This window comes from Macrotis lagotis, chromosome 1 (genome assembly GCF_037893015.1).
Source record: "Macrotis lagotis isolate mMagLag1 chromosome 1, bilby.v1.9.chrom.fasta, whole genome shotgun sequence".
NCBI lineage: Eukaryota > Metazoa > Chordata > Mammalia > Peramelemorphia > Peramelidae > Macrotis > Macrotis lagotis.
The window spans coordinates 460,088,802-460,112,121 of NC_133658.1; the positions used below are offsets into that span (position 1 = coordinate 460,088,802).

The 23,320-nt window shown below is 34.4% G+C and overlaps 1 protein-coding gene across 4 annotated transcripts in view; it reads right to left on the reverse strand.

The window, feature by feature from the left end:
• Positions 1 to 247: 247 nt before the first annotated feature.
• The window catches only part of LOC141506637 (rap guanine nucleotide exchange factor 6-like), a 35,025-nt gene continuing 11,952 nt past the window's right edge, over positions 248 to 23,320 (reverse strand). The window contains exons 3-7 of one of the 4 annotated variants that reach the window (XM_074213580.1): positions 21,934 to 22,044; positions 13,462 to 13,576; positions 9,998 to 10,500; positions 5,448 to 5,765; positions 248 to 4,220 (exon numbers count right to left, since the gene is read on the reverse strand). In XM_074213580.1, coding sequence (XP_074069681.1) covers positions 4,195 to 4,220; positions 5,448 to 5,765; positions 9,998 to 10,500; positions 13,462 to 13,576; positions 21,934 to 22,044 — 1,073 coding nt within the window. In that variant the 3' untranslated portion in view covers positions 248 to 4,194. Of the gene's footprint in view, positions 4,221 to 5,447; positions 5,766 to 9,997; positions 10,501 to 13,461; positions 13,691 to 21,933; positions 22,045 to 23,320 lie in introns of all 4 variants that reach the window. The other 3 variants (XM_074213578.1, XM_074213581.1, XM_074213579.1) reach the window with 3 other exon arrangements.

Sequence of the window (23,320 nt, forward strand, 5' to 3'; positions counted from 1 at the left end):
TTGAGTCCATCGTGAAAGAACCCCACCTGTGAATACTAGATGACAATTACTGCCTCACTACAATCTATATATACAATACACACACACACACACACACACACACACACACACACACACACACAATCTATAAGGGTTTTAGAATCTGAGAAATAGCACCAATATGCAAGGAAGTTCACCAGTCAATTCTTTTCTGTTTGATTTCAAAGTTAATATCTATATAATCTATATAAACAAGGTCCAGGGAATCTTAAGGTATGTATACCGTTTATTGTTTTCAACAACATATTAGTAGATTGGATAATAAACATTACTTTTAAACATTCTCTTAACCAAAAATATAACAAATATTTACAATCACTCAGTAAAAATACAAAAAAGCATACAGAGGCACTGTCTTTCTAAAAGACGTAAGTGTAAGAGGTATCAAAAAATAGGAGATAAACATTGCTTGTTACAGAATACTTTACAATCACTGAATTGTGCAGTACAGTTGCTATTGGAATATTATTTCAACTGTGCAGTTTTTTTGCCAGTATTCTCACATATTTAGAATTTATAATACCAAGTTGAACTGCATTCCATGTGTATCAAAAATAAAGATAGCCATGAAGAGCACAACCTAAGCTAAAGCTGAACTGGGTGTTCAAGTTTCAATTATTAAATATACTGAGAAGCTTTGCTAAACAAGAGTATCTCTTTTCTCTCAGTAAGTTTAAGTTGATAGATTTCTCAAACTATTTCTAATGCTTAATAAAGTTTAAAATGACAACAAAATTTTTTTATCAGTATGCTGCAATCAAATTGCTTTTAAGATAGAGGAAATAAGAATGTTTTCCTTCCATTCTTTGGGAGGAAATGCTTTACAATTTTGCAAGTGAGGGGATCTAAATTATTACAAGGTCTTAGGTCCATGTTTACAAGTCAAGTAGAATTATCCCCAAGGCCTGCTGCTCTAAGATTCTATGCTTTATTGAATTTACATTGCAATTTAATACTCTGCTAAACCTAATTTTGTGGGTATTTATATCATCATTTTTCCAAATATAGAGCATCCATTTTTACTGAAAGTGTGCAGCGGAAAAATGAACACTAATTATATTCATCTTAAATTGAGACACATTTTGAAATTATTTATTTTCCTTATTATTATTATTTTTTTTTTTAGGTTTTTGCAAGGCAAACTTGCCCATGGCCACACAGCTAGGTAATTATTAAGTGTCTGAGGCCGGATTTAAACCCAGGTACTCCTGACTCCAGGGTCGGTGCTCTATTCACTGTGCCACCTAGCCGCCCCTTCCTTATTTTTTTTTAAAGAAACTTTGAAATTAAATTGCTTTCTTGGACACTTTTGGCACATAAGGGATTTTTAAAGCATTTCTTCTCTAATGAACTGAGAAGGGAAAGTAAGTCATCCCTTGATTTAAGTTAGGAATTTGGAAAAAATGTCAAAAGCAACTAGACAAAGAATATAGGACATAAGATCAGTGATTTTTTTTCACTGGCTTTGTGACAAACCAAGAAAATAAAACTGTAAACCAACTTAAAATAATACCAACAATCAAACTCAACAAAAAGGGAGTAAGTCTTTCTCAAACCTACACACAACCACAACACAATTCCTGTTGTCCCTGATCAATATGATCATTGGAATCCCTAATATACACACCTGGGCCAGGCAGCAGCAAGCCACCCAGTCATAAGCACAGAAAATCACCCGCTTCCCAGTCCCTTTCATGTGAATATATTGATTTACATTAATATCTTCTATCCAAGTAAAATGCCTATTCAGATTCCCTATCCTATGAAAAAGAGTGCTAAATAAGAAAAAGAAATGGATATAGAACAGTTTGCTGAATGTTTCATGCACCCCAATTAAAGGAGACACTTGCAGGAAAAACACGGCTTTGTTTTTTGTTAGCTATGCCAAGTGGTTCAAGGTAGAGTAGTGGTGGTAGACTAAATAAACCGTTCAGTATATGCTACCAAAGTTAGTCTGTGAAAGAAAAAATATTCCTTTTTTCAGGCAATGTACATATCCAGCTTCCTGATTAAATATTAATTCTTTACAAGTCAGATGACTACAATATGGTTTTAAAGCAGCTAATTCATTTCCCATACCATTTTTAAAGTTATTCCTAATCAATAGGGCAAAAAAGCTGTTATGTCAAATCCTGACTGCAGCAGCTAACCAAATCCAGAATTCTTCACTCTGAGAAAGAACATATTTCTTACATTCTTCAGTTATCAGCTTTGATTTCTGCAAAATAATTTTTTTAGGCATGGATTTCTTTTTGTTGCTTTTCTTAAGATAAACTACAAACCCTACAGAGGGAAAGAGACAAATGTCATTACTTTAGAACAGTGCACTGACTTGGGGCTCTGAAAGGAAGTGATAGAAGAGGGCAAGATAGTCTTACTGAGAATAATATTTAACACAAGAAGTCACAGATGAAAACACAGTTGACAATACACACTCAAATATGAATCAATTTCTGCCCAAAGTACATTTGGGTAATGCACATAATTAGCTTTGGAAGGGTTTTTTTGGTACTCATATAACTTTATGAATGTTATTTTGCTCACCTGGTACACTACAAAATTGAAGTGACATAAAATAACTTTAAAAACTTTTAACTTAAGATGTAGTGTAAAATATTTCACCCAACTTGTAAAAAATGTTAAAAATCTAGCCCACCTTGTAAATAAGGTCACAGAAATGTACAATTATAAGTTTAAATCTATATTAACACATTCATATCCAATTAAGTTACTGGAATGAATCTTTGAGTGTGATACTGGGAAAGAATAATCATGTTCATTGTTATATCCTTGTGTTCAGGTATCTCCTTTCTCCTACTAAAAAATAAATGAACATATACTTTAGTTGGCTAAATTTTAAAAATAGGTCATAATTGCACACGTACCAGTAAAATATAACCTAATGACAATTAGAAATGATCAGAAATAGATAAAAATACAGTAATTCTACTTCATAAATATTTTTATAGTACTCAATGTCTAAGTAGATAACATTTCCCCTCTGCTTCTCAGCAGGTATCCAAAGTGAGTAGCTGGAGTTGAAAATTCAATTCAAATCCATGACCGACTTGTTTTATACTCCCAGTTAAAGTAAATTTGACAGGTTGCTTCAGAAACAATGGAGCTTATAGCATTTTAGCCAGAAATGAATTTCAGGCATACAAGCACTTCCATTTTAATAATTTGGCTATCTTGAAGACTTCAAGATAATGCTTTCCCCTCATCAGAACCTAAATTTCTTGAGAGTTAGTGATTATTTTTTTTTATCACTAAGTAATTATCGATTGAGTCATACTTTGATTTTTTTTAAAGAAAGCTTAATCAAACTTTTTAAATTGGGACTACAAGATGACAACTTTTCACTGATTCATGTTCAGAACCAAAAATCTGTTCGTATTCCACTCAGAGTATATTTTCGCTCAATTCTAGTGTATTATATAAATAACCATGCTGCAATCTGTTACTCCATGGTTTTTCCTTGGGGAACACAAGCTTATTTTAAAGGACACTTGTTTGGTTATCCTAAGAATAGATAAAGTGAGTCTAATTTTTATTTCCTTCTTATACATATGAGCCAACCAGAGCATAATACTCAAACACAAATAAAGAAAATTCTACAAATTCTCAATTAGTTAATAAATTATTATTCAAACACCACTGGCAAAGTCCTTGATGTTTTGCAGAAATTTTGACTTTCTGCATGAAAATGGACATGAAAATAACATATGTCCAATAGGCCCATGAAATTAACATTTTTGGCTGAAAAACCATAATGCTACTTAAAATAATTTTCAAGAAAAATCCATAGAAATACTACAAGATACTAAACATTATTTTTCACACTTTAAGTGATTATCCCAGTGAAGGCCTAGTGTGTAGACAGACACTTATAACACTTATATCAATGTATAGTGTCAGCAAGTTTTGCAGAGTGGATGCTCTGTCAAACATAAGTATGGATTTCACAGGCTGTTGAGACTACATGCCAATAGAGACACAATTCAACCAGATCCACCTCACTGGTCTTAAAACAGGCACTAAAAACTTCTTAGTGTAGTAGCAGCAAGCTGTCAGCCCTGGCTAACAGAATCTTATGGTCCTTCTTCTCACAAGTACTTTGATTAGAACTTGGTTTCAAGATGGTTTCCCCAAAGACTAGACTGCTGAAACTTGTTCATTTTCTGAAAATGAGAAAAAAAGAAGTTAAGTAATTAGCATATACTTTTTCTACAATCATATTAATGAAAAGCAGTCAATCTCCTCCTATGTGATTCCAACATTAATGTTCAACAAAGACCCAAATTTCATCAATACCACAATTGTGCTCAGAAAAACACAAAAAACAGGCTTATAAAAAAAGTAGAACATTTCTCAAACTACACTTATAATTGGACAAAACTTATAGGAGAAAACATGAGTTTTAATACTGAAGAAAAAATATCCATGACAGTCTTTTTCAATGATGGACATTTTGAGAAATTCACATTTAGAGCTTTTTATTCATTAGGGATTAGGGAGAGATTTAACAAGATTTAGTAGTGATGACTTTTAGCTGTGACAGCCTAATGCAAAATGATGATGAATAATAATAATAACAACATGGGGCAGCTAGGTGGTGCAATGAATAGAGCACCATCCCTGGAGTCAGGAGAACCTGAGTTCAAATGCGACCTCAGACATTTAATAATTACCTAGCTATGTGACCTTGGGCAAGTCACTTAACCCCACTGCCTTGCAAAAAATGAAAACAAAATTAACAAATGATAACAACAATAATAATATTAAATGATAGCAGGTAATACTTATACTAATACCTAAATGTTAGGCACCGAGATCCCATTACATCCTCACAATGCTATCCATATTATAATCAAGAAAACTGAGGCAAACTGCAATTAAGTGACTTGCCCAGGGTCAGGTGGCTAATAACTGTCTTGAATTCAAATTCAAACTCAGGTCTTTCAGGTTCTCTCCTCTTTGATACCAAGCTGTCCCTCATCATACAGAAATGCTAACAATTGCAAAAACATAGTAAGTTCAGAGAGATCTGTAACTATTCTAATTGTTAATAATAGAATATCAATACTAGTATAGAAAAATCAGTGTCTCATCTTTGTAATACAAAAATTAGAAATGACCATTTCCTAAGATAGTATCTTGTATACTCACCCCAAGATAGCACCATAGTATGAACACTACTTTAAAAAAAGATAATTGCACTTAGCTTAAGCCCTGAATAAGACTGTCTCCATAAATAGTTTTTGAGAGGTTTTAAAATACATTCAAAACCATAATTTATAAAGCCAATAATAACTAAGAAAAATTAAAATAGAAAAATCACATAGCTATAAGGCTTAATTTGCACAGAAATTTAGATAACAGTAATCAAAGGTAGTTCATCCACATACCATCTGCTTCACTATCTGCATCAGTCACATCGGCTAGTTTAGGAAGGGATGGCTGCAGACTATGCCACTGCGGCTGAGATAGGATCTTCGATGAAATACAGGTCATAGGTTCACTAGCGAGAGAAGCTGATGAAAGTCTAGAGAGGTTGCTATGTATCATCTTTGACCTCTGTATTGCCACACTATAATCTGGAGGCTTTAAGTGTGGATGGTGGGGTGGTCCTTTTATGTCCGCTAAAGAAATCCCCATGTATCCTGGTGGGGTGGGAGGTGGCTCCCTATATCTATCATCCTTCTTAGGTGAAGTGACACAGTACACTGGCATAAAAAATAAGTAATGGAAATGTTAATGAAGAAATAAGATTTGAAAAGACAAAGCAAAATGTTATAATGGAAAAATAATTAAAAAGGTAAATGAAAAACCTCAATGACAATGGCAGATTTCTTTTCAATTTTTAAAAACCACCTTCTTGTTCAAAACTATTAAAGAACTACTGAAAAGAAGCTCTACCAATTTTTAGCACAGCATATAGAATAATCAAGAACTAACCTTGGGTCAAATTTTTGGCTCTGGTTTTAAAAACACACTCCAATAATGAGTTAAAGAAAACCTTCTGACATTGAAAAACTGAAAGCAATGTTCACCCCTCAGATATCACTCTCTATTAATTACATTAAATAGTATAATGAAGATTTTTACATCTAGGAACATCTGTTTTAAAATACTTGTGAGTAATCAAAAGTAACATAAAAGACGAGCAAAAATCAGTAAATTAAAATAGTATTTCCTCATAAAATTAGTTTCTTCTGATCCTATAACCAAATAGATTCACATGAACACATGAAGATGAAATTCCTATAAAATATGTAGATTTTATCCCCATATAATATTTCAAATAATAAAGTGAATGGTGTATAAAAATGATTATATAAATATATAAAAATTTATAAAATGAGCAAAGTGTATAAAAATGAGCAAAATGCTAATTCTTTCAAATAATATAGTGAATGATGTATAAATGACCTCTGATAAATACAATAGATTAGGGTCACAGTATGCATCTCAACTAAATAACTATTTCATTTCAAAAAAGATTCTCCTACTTTTTTATAAAGTTCAGAGAAAAACAAATCAATAATTTCAAATTTTACTAGAAAAATAATCATCAGCTAAATTTATTCCTCAAGTCTATAATCCCTGTACAGTCATTAAGTTTTGCAGACTGAATGTATTTATCAAAAAAGCATCAAAAAGGAAGACAAAATTATCAGACTAGAAACACAAAAGGATACAAGACTTAAAACCAAAGTACAGAATGAAATTTTTAAAAAGGGCTTTGTATCTTTTGCACATGCATGTGAAGCAGTCAGTAACTTAAGGGGACCAAAAGAACTAATCATTTATATAAAGCAAGGGGAAGAAGATAAAGGATCACTGAAATATCAAATTAAGTGAACCTAAAATTACATCTTTCTTCATTAGTTGGACTGAGAAGTATCAATGATTATTTTTATATTTTACAATTCTCCCCTCATGGTAGTTATAAAAATTATTCAATTAATCAAAGCAACACAAATACTGAATACTGTCTATATTGAATGGAATCTTATTCAAAATCAATTATTAGTGAAACAAATTTAGAGATGTCTTTCACTAAATTACTTCATTAACTTGCTGAGACTGTTAATGGCACATTTTCTAATGCTTTCCAGAAAATATATTCAAGTCTTAGATGTTATTTCATGTTTGAACCCCAAACTGTTCAATTTTTTTTATCTTAGAGGTACAGACAATTGTTCTAAGAACTAAAAAAGGAAACAAAAGTTACCTCTAAAAGTAACTTCAATGAACTAAAGTAGAAGGTTCATAAATCCTTGAATTAATTTCATCCTTTTAAGAACCTCAGAGTATTGGACATTTTTTCTGACCAGCCTTCAATATAGATACTTTTATATTAACAGAATACAAGCATCATGAGAGTAGAGATTGTTTTATTCTTTCTATTTGTATATGTATCACTTAACAAAGTACCTGTGGCTTTTAGCAGGTAACTCATAAATGTTTGTTTACTGATCTCCATGGAATCAGGTTCCAAAAACCACTTAAAAAAAAGAAAAGATGGGACACTGTTCACAAAGGGACCACATTTCTCCTGAAGGTTTTCTTGAGGAAAGTATAAATGTCTTGTTGACCAGGAACCCAGTGCCATTTCCTCTTTATTTAGATAACTCAAGACTTTGGAGGGGGGTATCGGATGCCTACACTACTTTCATTGGACAGTTATGGATGGATGCCAGTTTCCTCTATAGCATAATTAATCTTTTCTACCATAAACAGTCTAAGAATAGTTCTCTAAGATAAAGGAAGATTACTCTTTAGCCACAAAAAGACTTGCCCCATAGTTAATGAAAAGTCAGGCAAAGGCAAATTTTAATTCTTTGATGTATGCCTTATTTTCACATATCATAATCTTTTACTTCCCCCTACAGTATGCATATAATAAGCTTCAATAACTCCTCACTGAATGGATGAAATACTATGCCTTGTATTCTTAGTTCTCTTTGTATCCTACTAGCAGAATTCAACCTTCATTGCACATGCAACATACAATTACAAATATTGTGTAGAACCCATTGTTTCAGTAAATTAAGCAATAAGAGCAATGTCAGTTATGAATGGGTGGGGGTGGCAAGGGAGCTATGGTATTCAAGGACACTTCTTCAGCAGGATTAAAATGAGTGCAAGGAAATGAGAAGATGAAGAGAGATATGACATGCAAGAAAATAACAAAATAAGAAATTAGTACAGACTGCATGGGTGATTAGAATGGAATTCTGGTATAGACATGGATATTAGAGCATTCTGTATATGCTGTACACAAGGGGGGGATGGTAAAAATTATTTTAGGTTCACTTATCAAGTTCTGACCCTAAGAAGTCAGAACAAGCAAAATTAAATTCAAGGTTTCTATCATGTGCCACAAAGAGAAGGGCTTTACTTGTGTAATTTTGTTATTGCTGTTCAGTTCTTTCAGCCATGTTTGACTCTTTATGACCCCATTTTGGGATATTCTTGGCAAAGATGCTGAAGTGATTTGCCATTTTCTTCTTCAGATCATTTCTGACAAAGAACTGAAGAGGAGTTAAGTAACTTGTCCAGAATCACACAGCTCCTAAGTATCTGAGGTCAAATTTTAATTCACAAGGAGTCTTCCTAACTTCAGACCCAGAACTCTCTCCACTGTGCTCTCTACCTTCCCAGTCCCTTCTGCTTCAGTTTCAGTGCAACAAAATTGTTTTTTAGGAAACTGAAGTTCCCTTGATTAAAACAAATCTACTCTAATCAATAAATTCTGGTGGCTCCCTATTACACCCAGGATCAAAAAGAAAATCTGTTTGCCTTTTAAAGCCCTTCATAACCTGACCTCTTCCAGGTTGCTCACACCGTCCTCCCTTCATCCCACTCCACAACCCAGTGACACCAGCCTTCTTCTGTTCCTTGAACAAAACACTCAACATTCCTTTTCTTAGCTACATGTTTTTTCAGTGGCTGTCTCCCATCCCTGGTGCGCTCTCTCTCTCTCTCTCTCTCTGTCTTTTCATTCTTTATCTCAACCAAGATCATACCTTTCTACAAGTCACCTTTCACCATTCCCTTAATGCCAGTGCCTTCCCCTAAGATTATCTCCAATCTATCCTGTGTACAACTTGCTTGCACATGTTACTTGCATGCTATATCCTCCAAAAGACTGTGAAATCCTTGAGGGCAGGGGGCCGGTTTTACATTTTTAGTGCTTGGCATATTTTAATAAATGCCTTTAGGGGAAGCCAGGTGGCACAGTAGATAGAGCACCGGTCCTGGAGTCAGGAGGACCTGAGTTCAAATCCTGCCCCAGACACTTAATACCTAGCTGTGTGGCCTTGGAAGCCTTGCCTTGCAAAAAAAAAAAAAAAAAAAAAAACCCAACCCCAAAACCCCTAAAAAATGCCTTTAGAAAGCTGTTTTCAAAAATATCTCCTTTTTTTCTTTATCCAATACCCCCCCCCTTTATCAACTGGTTAGGTCTCATTCAAGAGAACAATGAAAATGTTTGTATGCAAGGTGAACACAGTGAGTGAAAAAATTTTCTACCAAGTGTGAACATATCAGGGTACTCTTTTTAGTTCCAACAATAGTGAAGCTAACTTTTCAATTTTTAGAGAAACAAGAGGCACCATGTAGTATTTAAGGATAGCTACTTTACTTAGAGAGCATATGCTGGACACATTCATTTCCTAAAAGAATTGATTTTGAAAGTTTCTACAAGCATGTAGACAATGTGAACCAAAGAGATGTGTGGGTCTCTTATTAGATAATGAGGCAGTCACACTGAGGGCTTTATCATGTTTTTACATGCTTTCCCCCCATTCCTACCCAAATTCTAAAATACTACATAGTTCAATACTTGTCAACATCCAGAAAGATGGATGGAGCCAAAATCTGCTAACATTGTTTCCAAATCACTTAATAAAAAGTGCTGCAAAGATAAAAAAATCAACATACAACTTACCTATCAAGCCTTTTTCTGTACTAGACGTAATTGTTTTATATGTGGTATCAGTGCTAGGGTGAGAATCCAAAGCCTCATCTCGCTCTGCAGTGGAATCCTCTACCACTTTTCTCTTCACCGTTCCATAGTTTGTCTCATTTGTGTCTGAGAGAGAGCTTAAGGAGGCCCAGCTTTGCCTTGACTGTACCCATTCTGTGCCATCTTTAGTATGACTGTTCATCTGAGAGTAGCCTTCTGGATACAAATAAGGTTCACAGTTTGTGGGTTCAACTTCAGCAATGGAAACACCCAAATGAGTGTGTCGATAAGAGTTCAAGAGGTCCCCGCTCTTCTGGTTCTGAATATTCTGGAAGTTATCATGGGAACTACTTGAACATGAAGTCCAACTTCCACGACCACTGTCAGCTGCTTCTATGGTGATATGTTCATGAGAAATCTCCTCAGTGCTCAGAGATGATGAAACAGCTAAACTCTTGACTACAGAAGGCTTTGAGAATGTCCATCTAAAGGTGGAAACAAGACACATGTGAACAAGCCATATTTAAAAAAAAAACTCTTCCCTTGCTTAACTAGTTAAAAAAAAGAACTTTTTAAATAAATTACATGCACTGTTGTAGAAATGCTAAGAAGCATGTCATACAACTTATGATAAAATAAGCTCACAAAAGCATAATTACTAAAATTACAAAAAGTAAAAGATATCTCTAAACCTTTTGTAGAAATCAGTTTGAATACTGAAATAGAAATCTGAAGTGGAGCCAAGATGGTGGGGCGGAGCCAAGATGGTGGGGCGGAGCCAAGATGGCTGCGTGAAGGCAGGAATTCCTGGAAACTTGTTCCTCAAAAAACTTCAAAAGCTGTCAAATTATGACTCTAGTCAAAATTTAGATGGGCAATCCCAGTCCAAGACAACTCAGAAGTTCCAAGGGAAAGGTTTGTTTCACTGGGACTGGGCGTAGGAAAAAGCCGCGGCGAGCATAACCAGGATAAGTGCCTAGATCACTGGGGTCATGGCAGAGGGGGCAGTTTCCAGACCTCCTGGCCCAGGAATCATAGGGAACAGCTTAAAGGGATGGTGAGAGAACTCTGCCACACCAGAGTCAGAGTGAAGCAAGCACTGGCCTCAGAGCATCCCTGTGGTAAGAACTGGGAAGCCACCCAGCACCTCCAGAGCACAGCTCACAGACAGTTAAGGGGGTCAAGGGAGACTGCAGAATTAAAAAAGTTTAGGCCAAATTGAAAAAGCAACACAAAAGGCAAATGAGGAGAAGAATGCTTTAAAAAAGGAGAATGGCCCAGCTGGAAAAGGAGACAAAAAAGGTCTCTGAATAAAATAACTCCTCCAAATGCAGAAGCTGATGATTTTGTGAGAAATCAAGAAGAAATAAAACTATTCAAAAAAAAAAATCCAAAACTAGAAGGAAATGTGAAATATCTCACTGGAAAAACAATCAACCTTGAAAACAGATTCAGGAAAGATAATTTAAAAATTATTGGGCTACCTGAAAGTCACAACCAGGAAAAGATCCTAGACTTCCATTTTTCAAGAAATAATACAGCAAAATTGCCCTGAGATCCTAAAAGCTGAGGGTAAAATAGAAATTGAGGGAATCCATTGATCCCCTCCTGAAAGAGATCCCAAAAGAAAAACTTCCAGGAATATTATAGCCAGATTCCAAAACTCCCAAGTCAAAGAGCTGCCAGAAACAAACAATTCAACTACCATGGTTCTATAGTCAGGGTAATACAGAATCTGGCAGCATCTACATTAAGGGCTCATAGAGCTTGGAATATGATATTCCACAAGGCAAAAGATCTTGGTTTAAAACCAGGAATCAACTACCCAGCAAAACTGAACATCCTCTTTCAGGGGAAAAGATGAACTTTCAATGAAATGGGGTCTTTCAAACTTTCCTACTGAAACAATCAGAGCTGACCAGAAAGTTTGATCTCCAAGTTTGGGACTCAGGTGAAACATAGAGAAGTGGACGAGAAGGACTAACTATGAGGAACTTAATGATGTTGAACTGTTTGTATTCCTGAATGGGAATAAGATACTGCTAACTCATGAACTTTCTCATTCAGAAGAGCAGTTAAAAGGAGCATATATAGACAAGGCACAGGAAAGACCTGAATATAATGGTAGAATAAAGTAAAATGATGGCATCGACAGGTGATAAAGCAAAGTACTGGGAGGAAGGGAAAGGAAAAGAAGAAGGGGCTAAAATATTTCCCACAGGAGTCAAGAAAAAGCTTTTTCAATGGAATGGAATGGGGGAAGGTGAGGAAGAATGAGTGAGTCTTCATTCTCATCAGAAACAGTTCAGAGAAGAAATAACATAAACACTTAATAAGGCATAGAAATCTATGAGAAAAATGAGAGGAAAGGGATGAAATAAGAGGGAATGGGGGGGGGGGGGGAAACAGATGCCAGAAGAGAGGAAAGATGATGGGAGAGGGTACTCAGAGACAACACACAGGGAGAGGGTAAAAGGAGAGAGAGAGCATAGAATAAATAAGAGTGGGAAGGAATAGAGTGGAGGGAAATACAGCTAGTAATAGCAACTGTGGGAAAAATATTGAAGCAACTTATTTGGAGGACTCATGATAAAGAAGGCAATTCATCCCAGAGTCAGAGCCATTGGAATGAACACAGACTGAGGTGCATTTTTTTTCTCTCTCACTATTCTTAAAGTTTCTCACCTTTCTGGGGGAAGGGGGGGTTTATGTTTACTCTTACAACAAGATTATTGTAATAATATAAAATAAATACATCAAAATGACTCATTAAAAAAATGACATTGGGACATGTTTAAAACAATAAATAAAAATGCAGTAATATGGGTAAATTAAAAGACTGGTGCACTGGTAAATTAAATTAATTGGCAAATTTAATAAAAAAAATTTGAAAGATAACATCACTAATCAAAATTGTATTCCTTAAAACTACATTTAAGTGTTACCCTAAAAATCAGCATTAAAACATTTCTCAATTCATATTCAATGGACATATTCCTCCTCAATAAATCAATGTAATAAAATTCTGGATTAGTCTCAGTGATTATAGTATTCAGAAATAATACCATAATTTGAACTATTTCAGAAATGTTAAAAAAATTACTAAGCAGTATTTCACTAACATTTTAATTAATTTGTCCTTTAAAAAACACATTTTACAGATAATGCCACTAGTGCATACCCAGCATTATCCAGTGCTTAACATGTTTTGTTCATTTGATAACCTGCTTGATCAAAGAACTTCTGTATTGGATTAAAAATATTTAAAAGTGAAGAACTTTCTCTTTTCTTCTTGATCTTATAAAATTCAAATTATATTTAGATGACTGGCCAATCTAGGGCATTCAATCAGCCTTCTTTAAAACTACTGATGAATATATGACTGTCTCCTACAGCATGCCTTACTCCTGTCTTGCAGTCAACCAAACATTATTAAAGCAGCTCACCCAATTATGTGCTGGCTGTGGTCAGCTCTCACTGGAGGGATTTCCTTCTTTTCTACTGCTCCAACTGAGTCCATGCTGCTAAGAGATTGGGGTAAGCACCGATCCTCCTGTAGAGCTGCAGACATTGAGTCAACAGAACAATTACTCACTATGCTGGACCTGGAGGAAATCTCACTATGGCTTGAGTCTGAGAAATTTTCGGATTTAGCTGATGGTATATGGGTATAACCTAAATGAGGAAAAAGAAATATTTATAGTAGTAACAGGGTCTAGGAAACAAAACAAAACTCCACTAATAAATATTGAAAGGACAAAAGCAATATAGTGAGAAACTATTATGTTACACAAAAGGAGAAGAAAAAAATCTCAATTACTTCAAATATTACTGTAGGGTAAACATGTCGATTTCAATTATATATTAGTACTAGAAATTTATGGGATAAGAGGGCATTTATTAAAAAATAACCACTTTAGACTTTAACGTTATAGGATTGAAAAAATTAATAGTAACCAAAGAAAAAAAATCTATTATATTAGGCTGGTATGTGGATCAGAAACAACCTCAAGAACATAGTAAAAATGATTTGGAGACATAAGAAATGATACAAAACTAGTGGATTACAGAAAATATTTGAGCTGTTATTGACATGTCAATAACAACTTAAGAGGAAAAAACCATAAAACTCAACACATGCAAAGATCTCATTTTAGATCTGAAAACAAAAATTCTATTCAAATTAATTATCTTTTGTCAACTCTGCATATGATGATTATATATTTGCTAAAACAGGATCGAGTACTAGGAAAGGTCTCTTAAAGGATCATTTAATCCAAATGCATATTTTTATACCTAAGACCTTCCCATGGCAAGAGAACTACATTCGATGATTTTATCATTTGCTTCTTTTGTCCTTTTTAAAATGTCATATATATACTTTTTGGGGGAAGGGGGAAGGGAGAAGTTATAAAAATACCTTATAAATTTATTCTGGATTTTATTTTTTGTCATAACTCTAAATTGATAAGTATTTTTCCTATTTACAGATAAATTTGCCACTAAATTGCATCAAAAGGGAATTTAAAGTATGCTATAAATATAACTGATAAAATTAGTGTGATCTTGAGGCCCTTTCATAAAGAAATCCATAAATATCTGAAGGATTTCAAGAATTGGAAGGGAGCAAGAGGCCATCTACTTATAACTGAATTTATTTATTCTCTTGAAAATCTCCAAAAATGGGAAGAATACATTACTTTAGGAGGCAATCCATTCCAATGTGAGAAAACTATAATTGATGTCAAGTTTTTCTTCTCATTGATCTGCATGAAATATGCCCATTCATTGCTCCTAGTTCTCCCTCTGGGGCCAAGAAAAACAATTCTATTATCTCTTCCACACAAAAGATGGCTCTCATGGGGCAGCATGGTATAGTGGATCAAAGTTCAAGACTTAGAGTCAGGAAGACCCTGTTTGAAACTCATCCCTGAAATGTAGATCACAGACTGACAGTCTAACTGTTATGAGGCTATTTCCTTATCTGTAATATGGGGGTCATGCCTGTAGTATCATACCTCACATGGCCATTGTTAATGTAAAGTATTTTACAAACTTCAAAACTTATCAAGTCAGCTACTACTACTGTTATCATGCTCTCTTCATCCTTAACATCTTGGTGGTCAGTCCTCTTAGATATTCTTGTTTATGAAGACCTTCCTAAACATGTGTTACTCAAAATGTAATGACCAAGTCAAAATTCAGTGGGACTATCTCGATTCCAGTATTTTTTTTAGATTTTTTTTTTTTGCAAGGCAAATGGGGTTAAGTGGCTTGCCCAAGGCCACACAGCTAGGCAATTATTTATGTGTCTGAGGCCAGATTTGAACTCAAGTACTCCTGACTCCAGGGCCAGTGCTCTATCCACTGCACCACCTAGCTGCCCCCATTTCTAGTATTCTTAGCATAGGCTTTTTCAATATGGCCAAGATTATATTAATTTCCCTGGCTTCCTCATAACACTATTAATATAGGTAAAACTCGGGGGGGGGGGTATCATATAAAACACTGCAAAGTTTTTTATATGAAAAATTCTTGGACTATACTTGTTGCCCTATCCTGTATCTGTGAAGTAGATTTCTTTTTAACCAACTACAGAATATTGCCATTTTTTTCCTTGATTAAATGTCAACTTATTGAATTCAGTCCATCATGTTAGCTTTTTTAACTCTGTCATCCAAAATGTTGATTGTCTCTCCCAATTTTATATCATTTTCATTCAGAATCACTAAGGAAGATGTGAGATGATAGATCCTAAAGTAAGCTAATAAAGACTTCAAAGTTGGCAAAGAAATCTCAAAGTTGTATATAACAGATTTGAAGTATTCAGTATTTTCCCTGTTTTGTGTGTGCATACATATACATATATGTATACACACATATACAATATAACACTTATGAAAATGTCCATTTTATTTGATGTTTTAAAGTTCAGAATTGTAAAAATATCAAATTTCTTAAAAGTTATATTTGTTTTTTAATGTCTAGTTATTCAACCAGGCCTGAATCTAGCTAGCTGTACTCTCATCTATTCTACATTTCTTTCTTGAACACAGATAAGACCTTGTTAGATTCTTTACTGAAGTCGATGTGAATGTTTACTACATCATTTCCCTGAACTAGTAAACCAATAAAAAAGGAAATCTAAGTGTGCCATGACTTGTTTTTAATAACTCCTTAGTGATCACATTTCCCTTTCTAAAAGCTCACAAATTAAGAAAATAGGTTCCTTTAATAATGCATTCTAGAATTTTTCCAGAAATAGCAGTAAAGCCTCCATATTTGCGGTTTCTTTTTATGAACAAATTTCCCTTTCCTGTGCACTTTTCTTGTTCTTGATAAAATTTCAAAGATCAACAATAATTCACTTTTGGTGTGGCATTATTCCCCCACTTTCTTTTCCTTTACTGGATTTAAATCTCTGACATATGACCTTGTATGTCCCTGTGTTCACATACTTCTATTGTCTTAAGTCTCTCCCTCTGTACTGGCCCCTTCTCTACAGTCTACAATCCAAACTTAGATTGAAGACCTAGAATCTACATCTAGACCAAGGATCAGGTTTCCCTACAATTTTTTTTAAAAAACAACTTTATTTTATTCCATTTTCCCTTCAAGCCATTATCTTAATATTCTCTTCCCTTTTACAGTCAAAAATCTTGGCTAAGTTTAAGATTATAATCAGTTCTGCTTCCACCTCTCATTCATTTCTCAACCATTTGAAATCTTACTTCTCAATATAACTAAAATGCATGTCAAAGTTACCAATCATCTCTTAAAGAACCAGATTCGATTCTCTTTTCTCAGTCCTCATCTTTCTTGATTTCTCTGCAGCAACATTTCCTCCTAGAAATTTTCTCCTACTTCGGTTTCTCTGTCACAGTTCCTTTTTGCTTCTGCTCCTATGTGTTTACCCATTTTTTAGTATCCTTTGCTAAATCATCATAAATGTTCCTGTCCTTTTTAAGTGTATCTTAAATTTCTGTCCCAGTTTCCTTTTCTCCATCAAAATAAGTTCTTTCTTTGTCTCTAAGTGACTTCATTTACACCTGTTAACTCTTATCTCTATGTGGATGAATCCCAATCATTTTATCTAAGCCCCAGTCTTTCTCCTGACTCCAGTTCCAAGTACCAATATTGCTTATTATCATTTCTGAAATGCATGTCCTACATCTCAAATCTTATGTATTCTAAACAGGATTCATATTTTTATCCCAACACCTAAAATGAACTGTATGACTTGAGGCAAGTCACTTATCTCCTTTGTCTTAATCTGCAAAATAGTTGTAAAATGGAGACAATAAAAAATATGGTTGTTATAAGGATCACTTAAGCACAGTGTCTGGCACATAACAGGCAATTAATACTTGTTCCCTTCTCCTCTTCTAATTACTCAAGTGTGTAATCTCAATTCCCAATCCCATAACTAATAACCATTCTCAACATTTCTACCTCCACAATATCCACTGCATTGCTTGCCTTTTTCAGGTCCTCACCTGAGACTCCTAATTGATCTCCCTGTCTCAAGTCTATCATCCACAGAGTTGCCAAAGTGATGTTCCTAAAACACAGAGCTCTGACCAGGTCATAAGAAAGCTCAAGGTCACCCTTCAGGTGTTAAGAGAAAATGCAAACTCTTGAATATCATTGAAAACCCTTCATAATTTGGCTCCAAGACTTTCTGATCAGTCTTATAACAAACATGCCCCAAGCACATTCTGCATTCCAGACTGCATTCCAGTCAAAAACAGGCTCTCTTGTAGTTCCATCTGTCATTTTCAAACCTTAAATGCAACCCCAGCTACTAGTGTATCACCCTAACCCCAGATTTTATTATTTTCTCTTTTACATTTAAAAAAACATTTAACCACTGTATATGTTATTATAACTCTCTTCCTGTACTACTTGAGAGCAGGGATTGCTGTTTTTTTGTCTTTGCATCCCTGATGCTTGGCACATAACAGGCATTTACTCACTTAATAAAGTCTTTGATAGACTGCTTCTTTCTGTACTATGCCACATAGCTTGTCCAGGTCTGATGATGAGCATGCCGAAATTAATCAAGTGCTCTCTTACCATCCCTTCAACTTACTTGAAGTCTCACTTACCTATTAATCAACTTTGTGCTATCCTTAGTCCAGATATTCTTTTTGATACTAGCTCAATAATCAAATTGTGTTGTCAAGGCACACAGCTACATGATCTCAAACACTAGCCATCCCAGAATAAATCCATACCCTATAATGCATCAACCAAAAACAAAACAAATAAAAACCACCACAAACCTCCCTCTTAAAAATCCTGGTCATTCAATGATTAATCTATCCCCCACCCACTATTTTCTGATATTTTTAGCCATTTATTTTCTTCAACCAGTATGGATTTTTGGCATGGGAGGGAGGGGGCAGTATGGCAGACTAATTAAAATGATTCTTAAACAGATGTTTCAAAACTAAGGTAGTGTCTACCTGCTCTGTCCATTCAAAGATATATAACCTAGAAAGAAAAAAAAAAGATGTGCTCTAATAAATATCTCTAACAAATCTTAAAAATGGGATTCAGCAAAGAGAACTATTTTAAAAAAAATAAAGAACAGTGTCCTAAGTGGAAATGGTATTTAGGATACTCTCTAGAAATCTGGTTACAAACCATAAAGTCCTCTATAGGACAGATAATCTCCAGATTAATAATTCTCATTCCTCTACGTGGATTCATTCAATGAAAGAAACAGTCAATCACTTTGGAGAAATTCAGTTCACCCATATAAAAACTGATACTTTAATAGAAGATGGAGCTTTGAATGTTGTACAATTGCCATCATTAACTGATGATTTGCAAAAGGAGCAAAAAACAACCCAACAATAAGAACAAGCAATATTAACAATATAAATTGGGAACAAAATATCTATGGCAAATCATCTTGAATCTGCTTGCTATACTCACAAAAGGGAATGAATCATAGTATGATCAGAGTAAATAGTTTCAAGGTGCAGGCCTTGGACAAAGCCAGCTAAAATATCTCATTGTGCAAAGAACTGCACTCTTACATACTGAATAAAATGAAACTTAGTTTTTTAAAAAACCTGACAGATTTGTTGTTACAAAAAAAAAAAGTAACTCCATGTGATCTGCTATTATTACAGGATAATAATGGACATAATAAACAGACAACTTGTATAATAAATATCCTGCAATCAATTTATGACAAAAATTGGATCACTGGTTGTCAAACCAAAAGCCTGAATCAAATAAGTTTACTTAAAATTTCTTGGATCCACTGTGACAATTCTCTTCAAATTCAACCATGGAAAATGAGGCCAACTACTTATTTTCCCCCAGGAATTATTTTGGTTATTACATCCATGGAGGTTTTAATGAGTCAACAGATCCCCATAGAAAGGGAAATGTTTGCAAAAAATCACTTAGAAATAGTACCTCTAGATGGGGTTTCAGAAAAGCCGGGAAAGACTTGTATGAATGTGGAGTGAGATGAGCAGAACCAGAAGACTATTATATAAACTAACAACATGGGGTGACAAATCAACCATGATGGACTTAATCATTCCATCAGTGCAGTAATAAGGGGCAATTTTAGATAATTTATGACAGAGAATACCATCTTTATCCTGAGGAATTGTGGAGAAAAGCAAACTTCTTATCTTCAATTTTTAAAATTTGTACTATTAATATGTAATTTTGCTATCTCGAATATTTTCTTTGTTCTTTTTGTATCTTTTCTCACAAGTTCAATTTCAATCTATGCCTATACAAGGATGCAAATGTAAAGCCTATATAGGATTGCTTTCTGTTGGGGAGAGGGGGTAGGAAAGGGAGGGAGACACTTAAAACCTTGCAAGAAAAAAAAAGGATCAGTAGACACTGCAATTGATTGTGATTGGAAAATAAAATATTAACATAATAAAAAAAATAGTCTCAAAATATTCCAAAAGGAGGACTCCCTTCTCCCAATAAGGATATGCAGCATCATTCTTCCTTTCTCCCCAAAGGTATATAATACTCCTAAATTTTCATATAAAATTGATTTAGTTCTCTACAGAGACACAGCACACACACACACACACACACATACACACATACACTGATGACTTCAGAACTTCCATATACAACAACAGTACCAAATGAAGTAGACTTGCAACTAAGAGATCTAAATTCTAAGCTTGGCTCTACCAGGGAAGTTCAAATCAGAACAAATCATGGCTTCTCTGAATCTATTTCCTCAGGGGTTGCAATTCAAAGTAAAATACATATTTTTCCATTTGTTTCACAATAACCCTGTGAAGGAGAAGCATCTATTAAAGAGACAAGAAAATTGGGATAGAAGAAAGAAATTGTTATATAAAATGTGATCCACCAGGCAATTGGGCAAGGAAAAGAAATAACTACAATAACAGAATACTAGAGCTGGAAGAGCTTAGAAATCATTCAGTTCAGATATCTCTGTTTAAAACCACCATAAACCTCCCAAAATAACTTGTCCAGGCCAAAGGGACACTAACCAAAATTGGAATACAGACCTTCTGCTAACTAATCTGCTTTCTCTTATGTTAAATAATAGCCAGGATCTTAAGGGGCGGCTAGGTGGCATAGTGGATAAAGCACCGGCCATGGAGTCAGGAGTACCTGGGTACAAATCCGGTCTCAGACACTTAATAATTACCTAGCTGTGTGGCCTTGGGCAAGCCACTTAACCCCGCAAAAAACTAAAAAAAAAAAAAAAAAAAAAAAAAAAAAAGCCAGGAACGAATTAAATAACCTTTTTAATGACTTGCCCTAAAAAAAATTATTTTCTTTGAAGTTACAGACAATTCTAGTGTCTGACTAAGATTACACCAGGGGAAAAGTAAGGTATCATTTTCCCTCTCGGTGTATAGTCCTGAATACTTACCTTACGTATAATGTCCTTCTTAATCACCTGAAATTTTTATCTATTGAACTATAAATATATCAAAGATACTCAAATAGAGGGCACAAGTGTGAGGACTTGGTTCACCTACTTCTGGAAAGCAGCTACTTTTTCTAACAGGCTGCAAAAAAGAACTAATTTTAAATAAGTAATCATCAGCTGATTAGTCCCAAGGAAATATGACATTAAAAAATGAAAGTGGAAAATGTTTGCCAACAATATCAATAAAGTTTGAAAACATTCTATATGAAAGGAACTCAGTACTCTGAAAACTAAGTATCTTATCCGAGTCTCTGCCCCCCATTCTACCCCAATTCAGTTGCTGTCAGTAAGTTTCAATATAAAATGTATGCCAGAATAAATATTATCTCACTATATTAATAAAAAGCATATGTATATGGCATTTTACACTTTTTCTTTTATTTTTTTTACTACTACAGAAATTCTAACCTGAACACTACCATAGACTAATAATAAAATATTTACAAATGCAATTTAACTAGTCTCTCTGCTGAGACTTTCTAAATGAATAAAGAATGTAAACTATTAAGAATTTACATTCGTATAAATAAACAAAATCAATGCTAACATGAAATAAAATATTTTAAAATCCCATCTTAGAATGTCTTCCTTCTTTTAAGCTGGAGCTGTAGATACAAGCAGTTTTGAGTGTTCCTGGTGCAATGGCTAGCTGTGTCGAAGTTGTCCCTTTCTTTTTCATCCCTGATGAAATTTTATTCTCCAATAGCCTTTTCCTTTCCAGAACTCTCTGTGTCTTGAATGGAATCTGAAGTCTCTTTCTTGTTAAGTGCTAGTCTCTCCCTTGTTAGGGACCTTTCCCTAAATCTTCTAAATGGGCAAGTTATTCTCTTCCTGGTTGTGCTCTCATAATCTGACTTGTTTCTAGTTTCCTCAGTGGCCTTCTCGATTCTGTCTGGTCTTTTGGGTGTAATGCCAGAAATCTGATGGATTTTCTTTTGCAAGTGAACCCCACCTATTCCGCAGTTTCGAGGGCCACTGGTCTTGGTGATGGTCTTACTGGCAAGGCATGAGGATGACCCATAAAGGTGCAGCTGGCTGCCATGATCAGATCTGATTTTGCCAACTAGAAGGAAATATGCAAAAACTCTCACTTGGTCAATTAATTAATTTTAATTGAATTTATCTAACTCCTATAAAGTTCTATCATTTTTTATTAAAGTTTAACACTAAAATCAATAAAGTTAGCAATCTACAATTATCAAAATACTAGATACTGAAAAATTGTACAATTTCACTAAAATAATCAAGTCAGCACAAATGCATAAGAAAAAAGTAATTTGACTAAAATAAGTTGTATTTTTTCTTGCTGTTACAAACAAGATTAACTTATGCAAATACTTAGAAATAAATTAAGAAAAACATAATTCAGGAAATCAGAAGAAAATTAATTGAATCATATGTCATAAGAGAAGTGCGTCTTCAAACTTCCGTGAAAATGATTTGACAAGGACCCTTAAGTAAAGCCTCATAGAAATTCTTCACATAAAATACCCAAACTTCTTCCTACTATTTCTTTAAAACCACTTTTGAGAAAAGATTCTCTTAAATAATCGAATACTGTGTAGACAATCATACCATTCAATAGAGCAAAATTCTATACATGGAAATAAAAAGTGAAACCTAATCTTTGCTTAGAAATTAGTTTTAAGACATTGACAAGAATATGATTATATTAGATTTAAAAAATTAGCTCTTTAACAAAAAATCTCCTCATCTCCATAAAGTTAAACATAACCTTGAAATTTTCATGATGATCTATAAAAATAACTACAGACCACTTAAAAGGTAGATGAAATAAATTCAAATCCAGGTTCTAAGCATCATAATAGTGAAAGGCAGGAGCAGAGAAAAACAAGGATTTTTTCCTATCTCCCATTTCCCATGACTATGTCACAGGATGATATTGTGACTTTTTTTGAAAATTGGTTTATGTTGTAAACTAATTAATTTTTTAAAGAGCTTAAAAACATTATTTTGAGAAGAGGTCCAGAGGGTTCCATACCAAAAGCATCTTTGTAACAAAAAAGAACAGGAACCTCTCTCCACTAAACCAAGTTCCCTTCAAAAATTGCCCCAAAGGGGCAATAAGATAGCACAGTAGAAAGTGGTCCTGAAGTCAGGAGGACCCTAGTACAAATACAGATTCAGACACTTAATAATTACCTAGCTGTGTGACCTTGGGAAAGTCACTTAACCCATTGCTTTGCAAAAAACAAAATAAAAAAAAAACACTGTCCCAAAGTAGTTACAGTCTACTAGGTGAGGAGAAACTTAAAAGCAAGACCTGCCATATCTCTACGAAAATAATGAAACAAAATAGCAATAGTAATTGTGCTCAC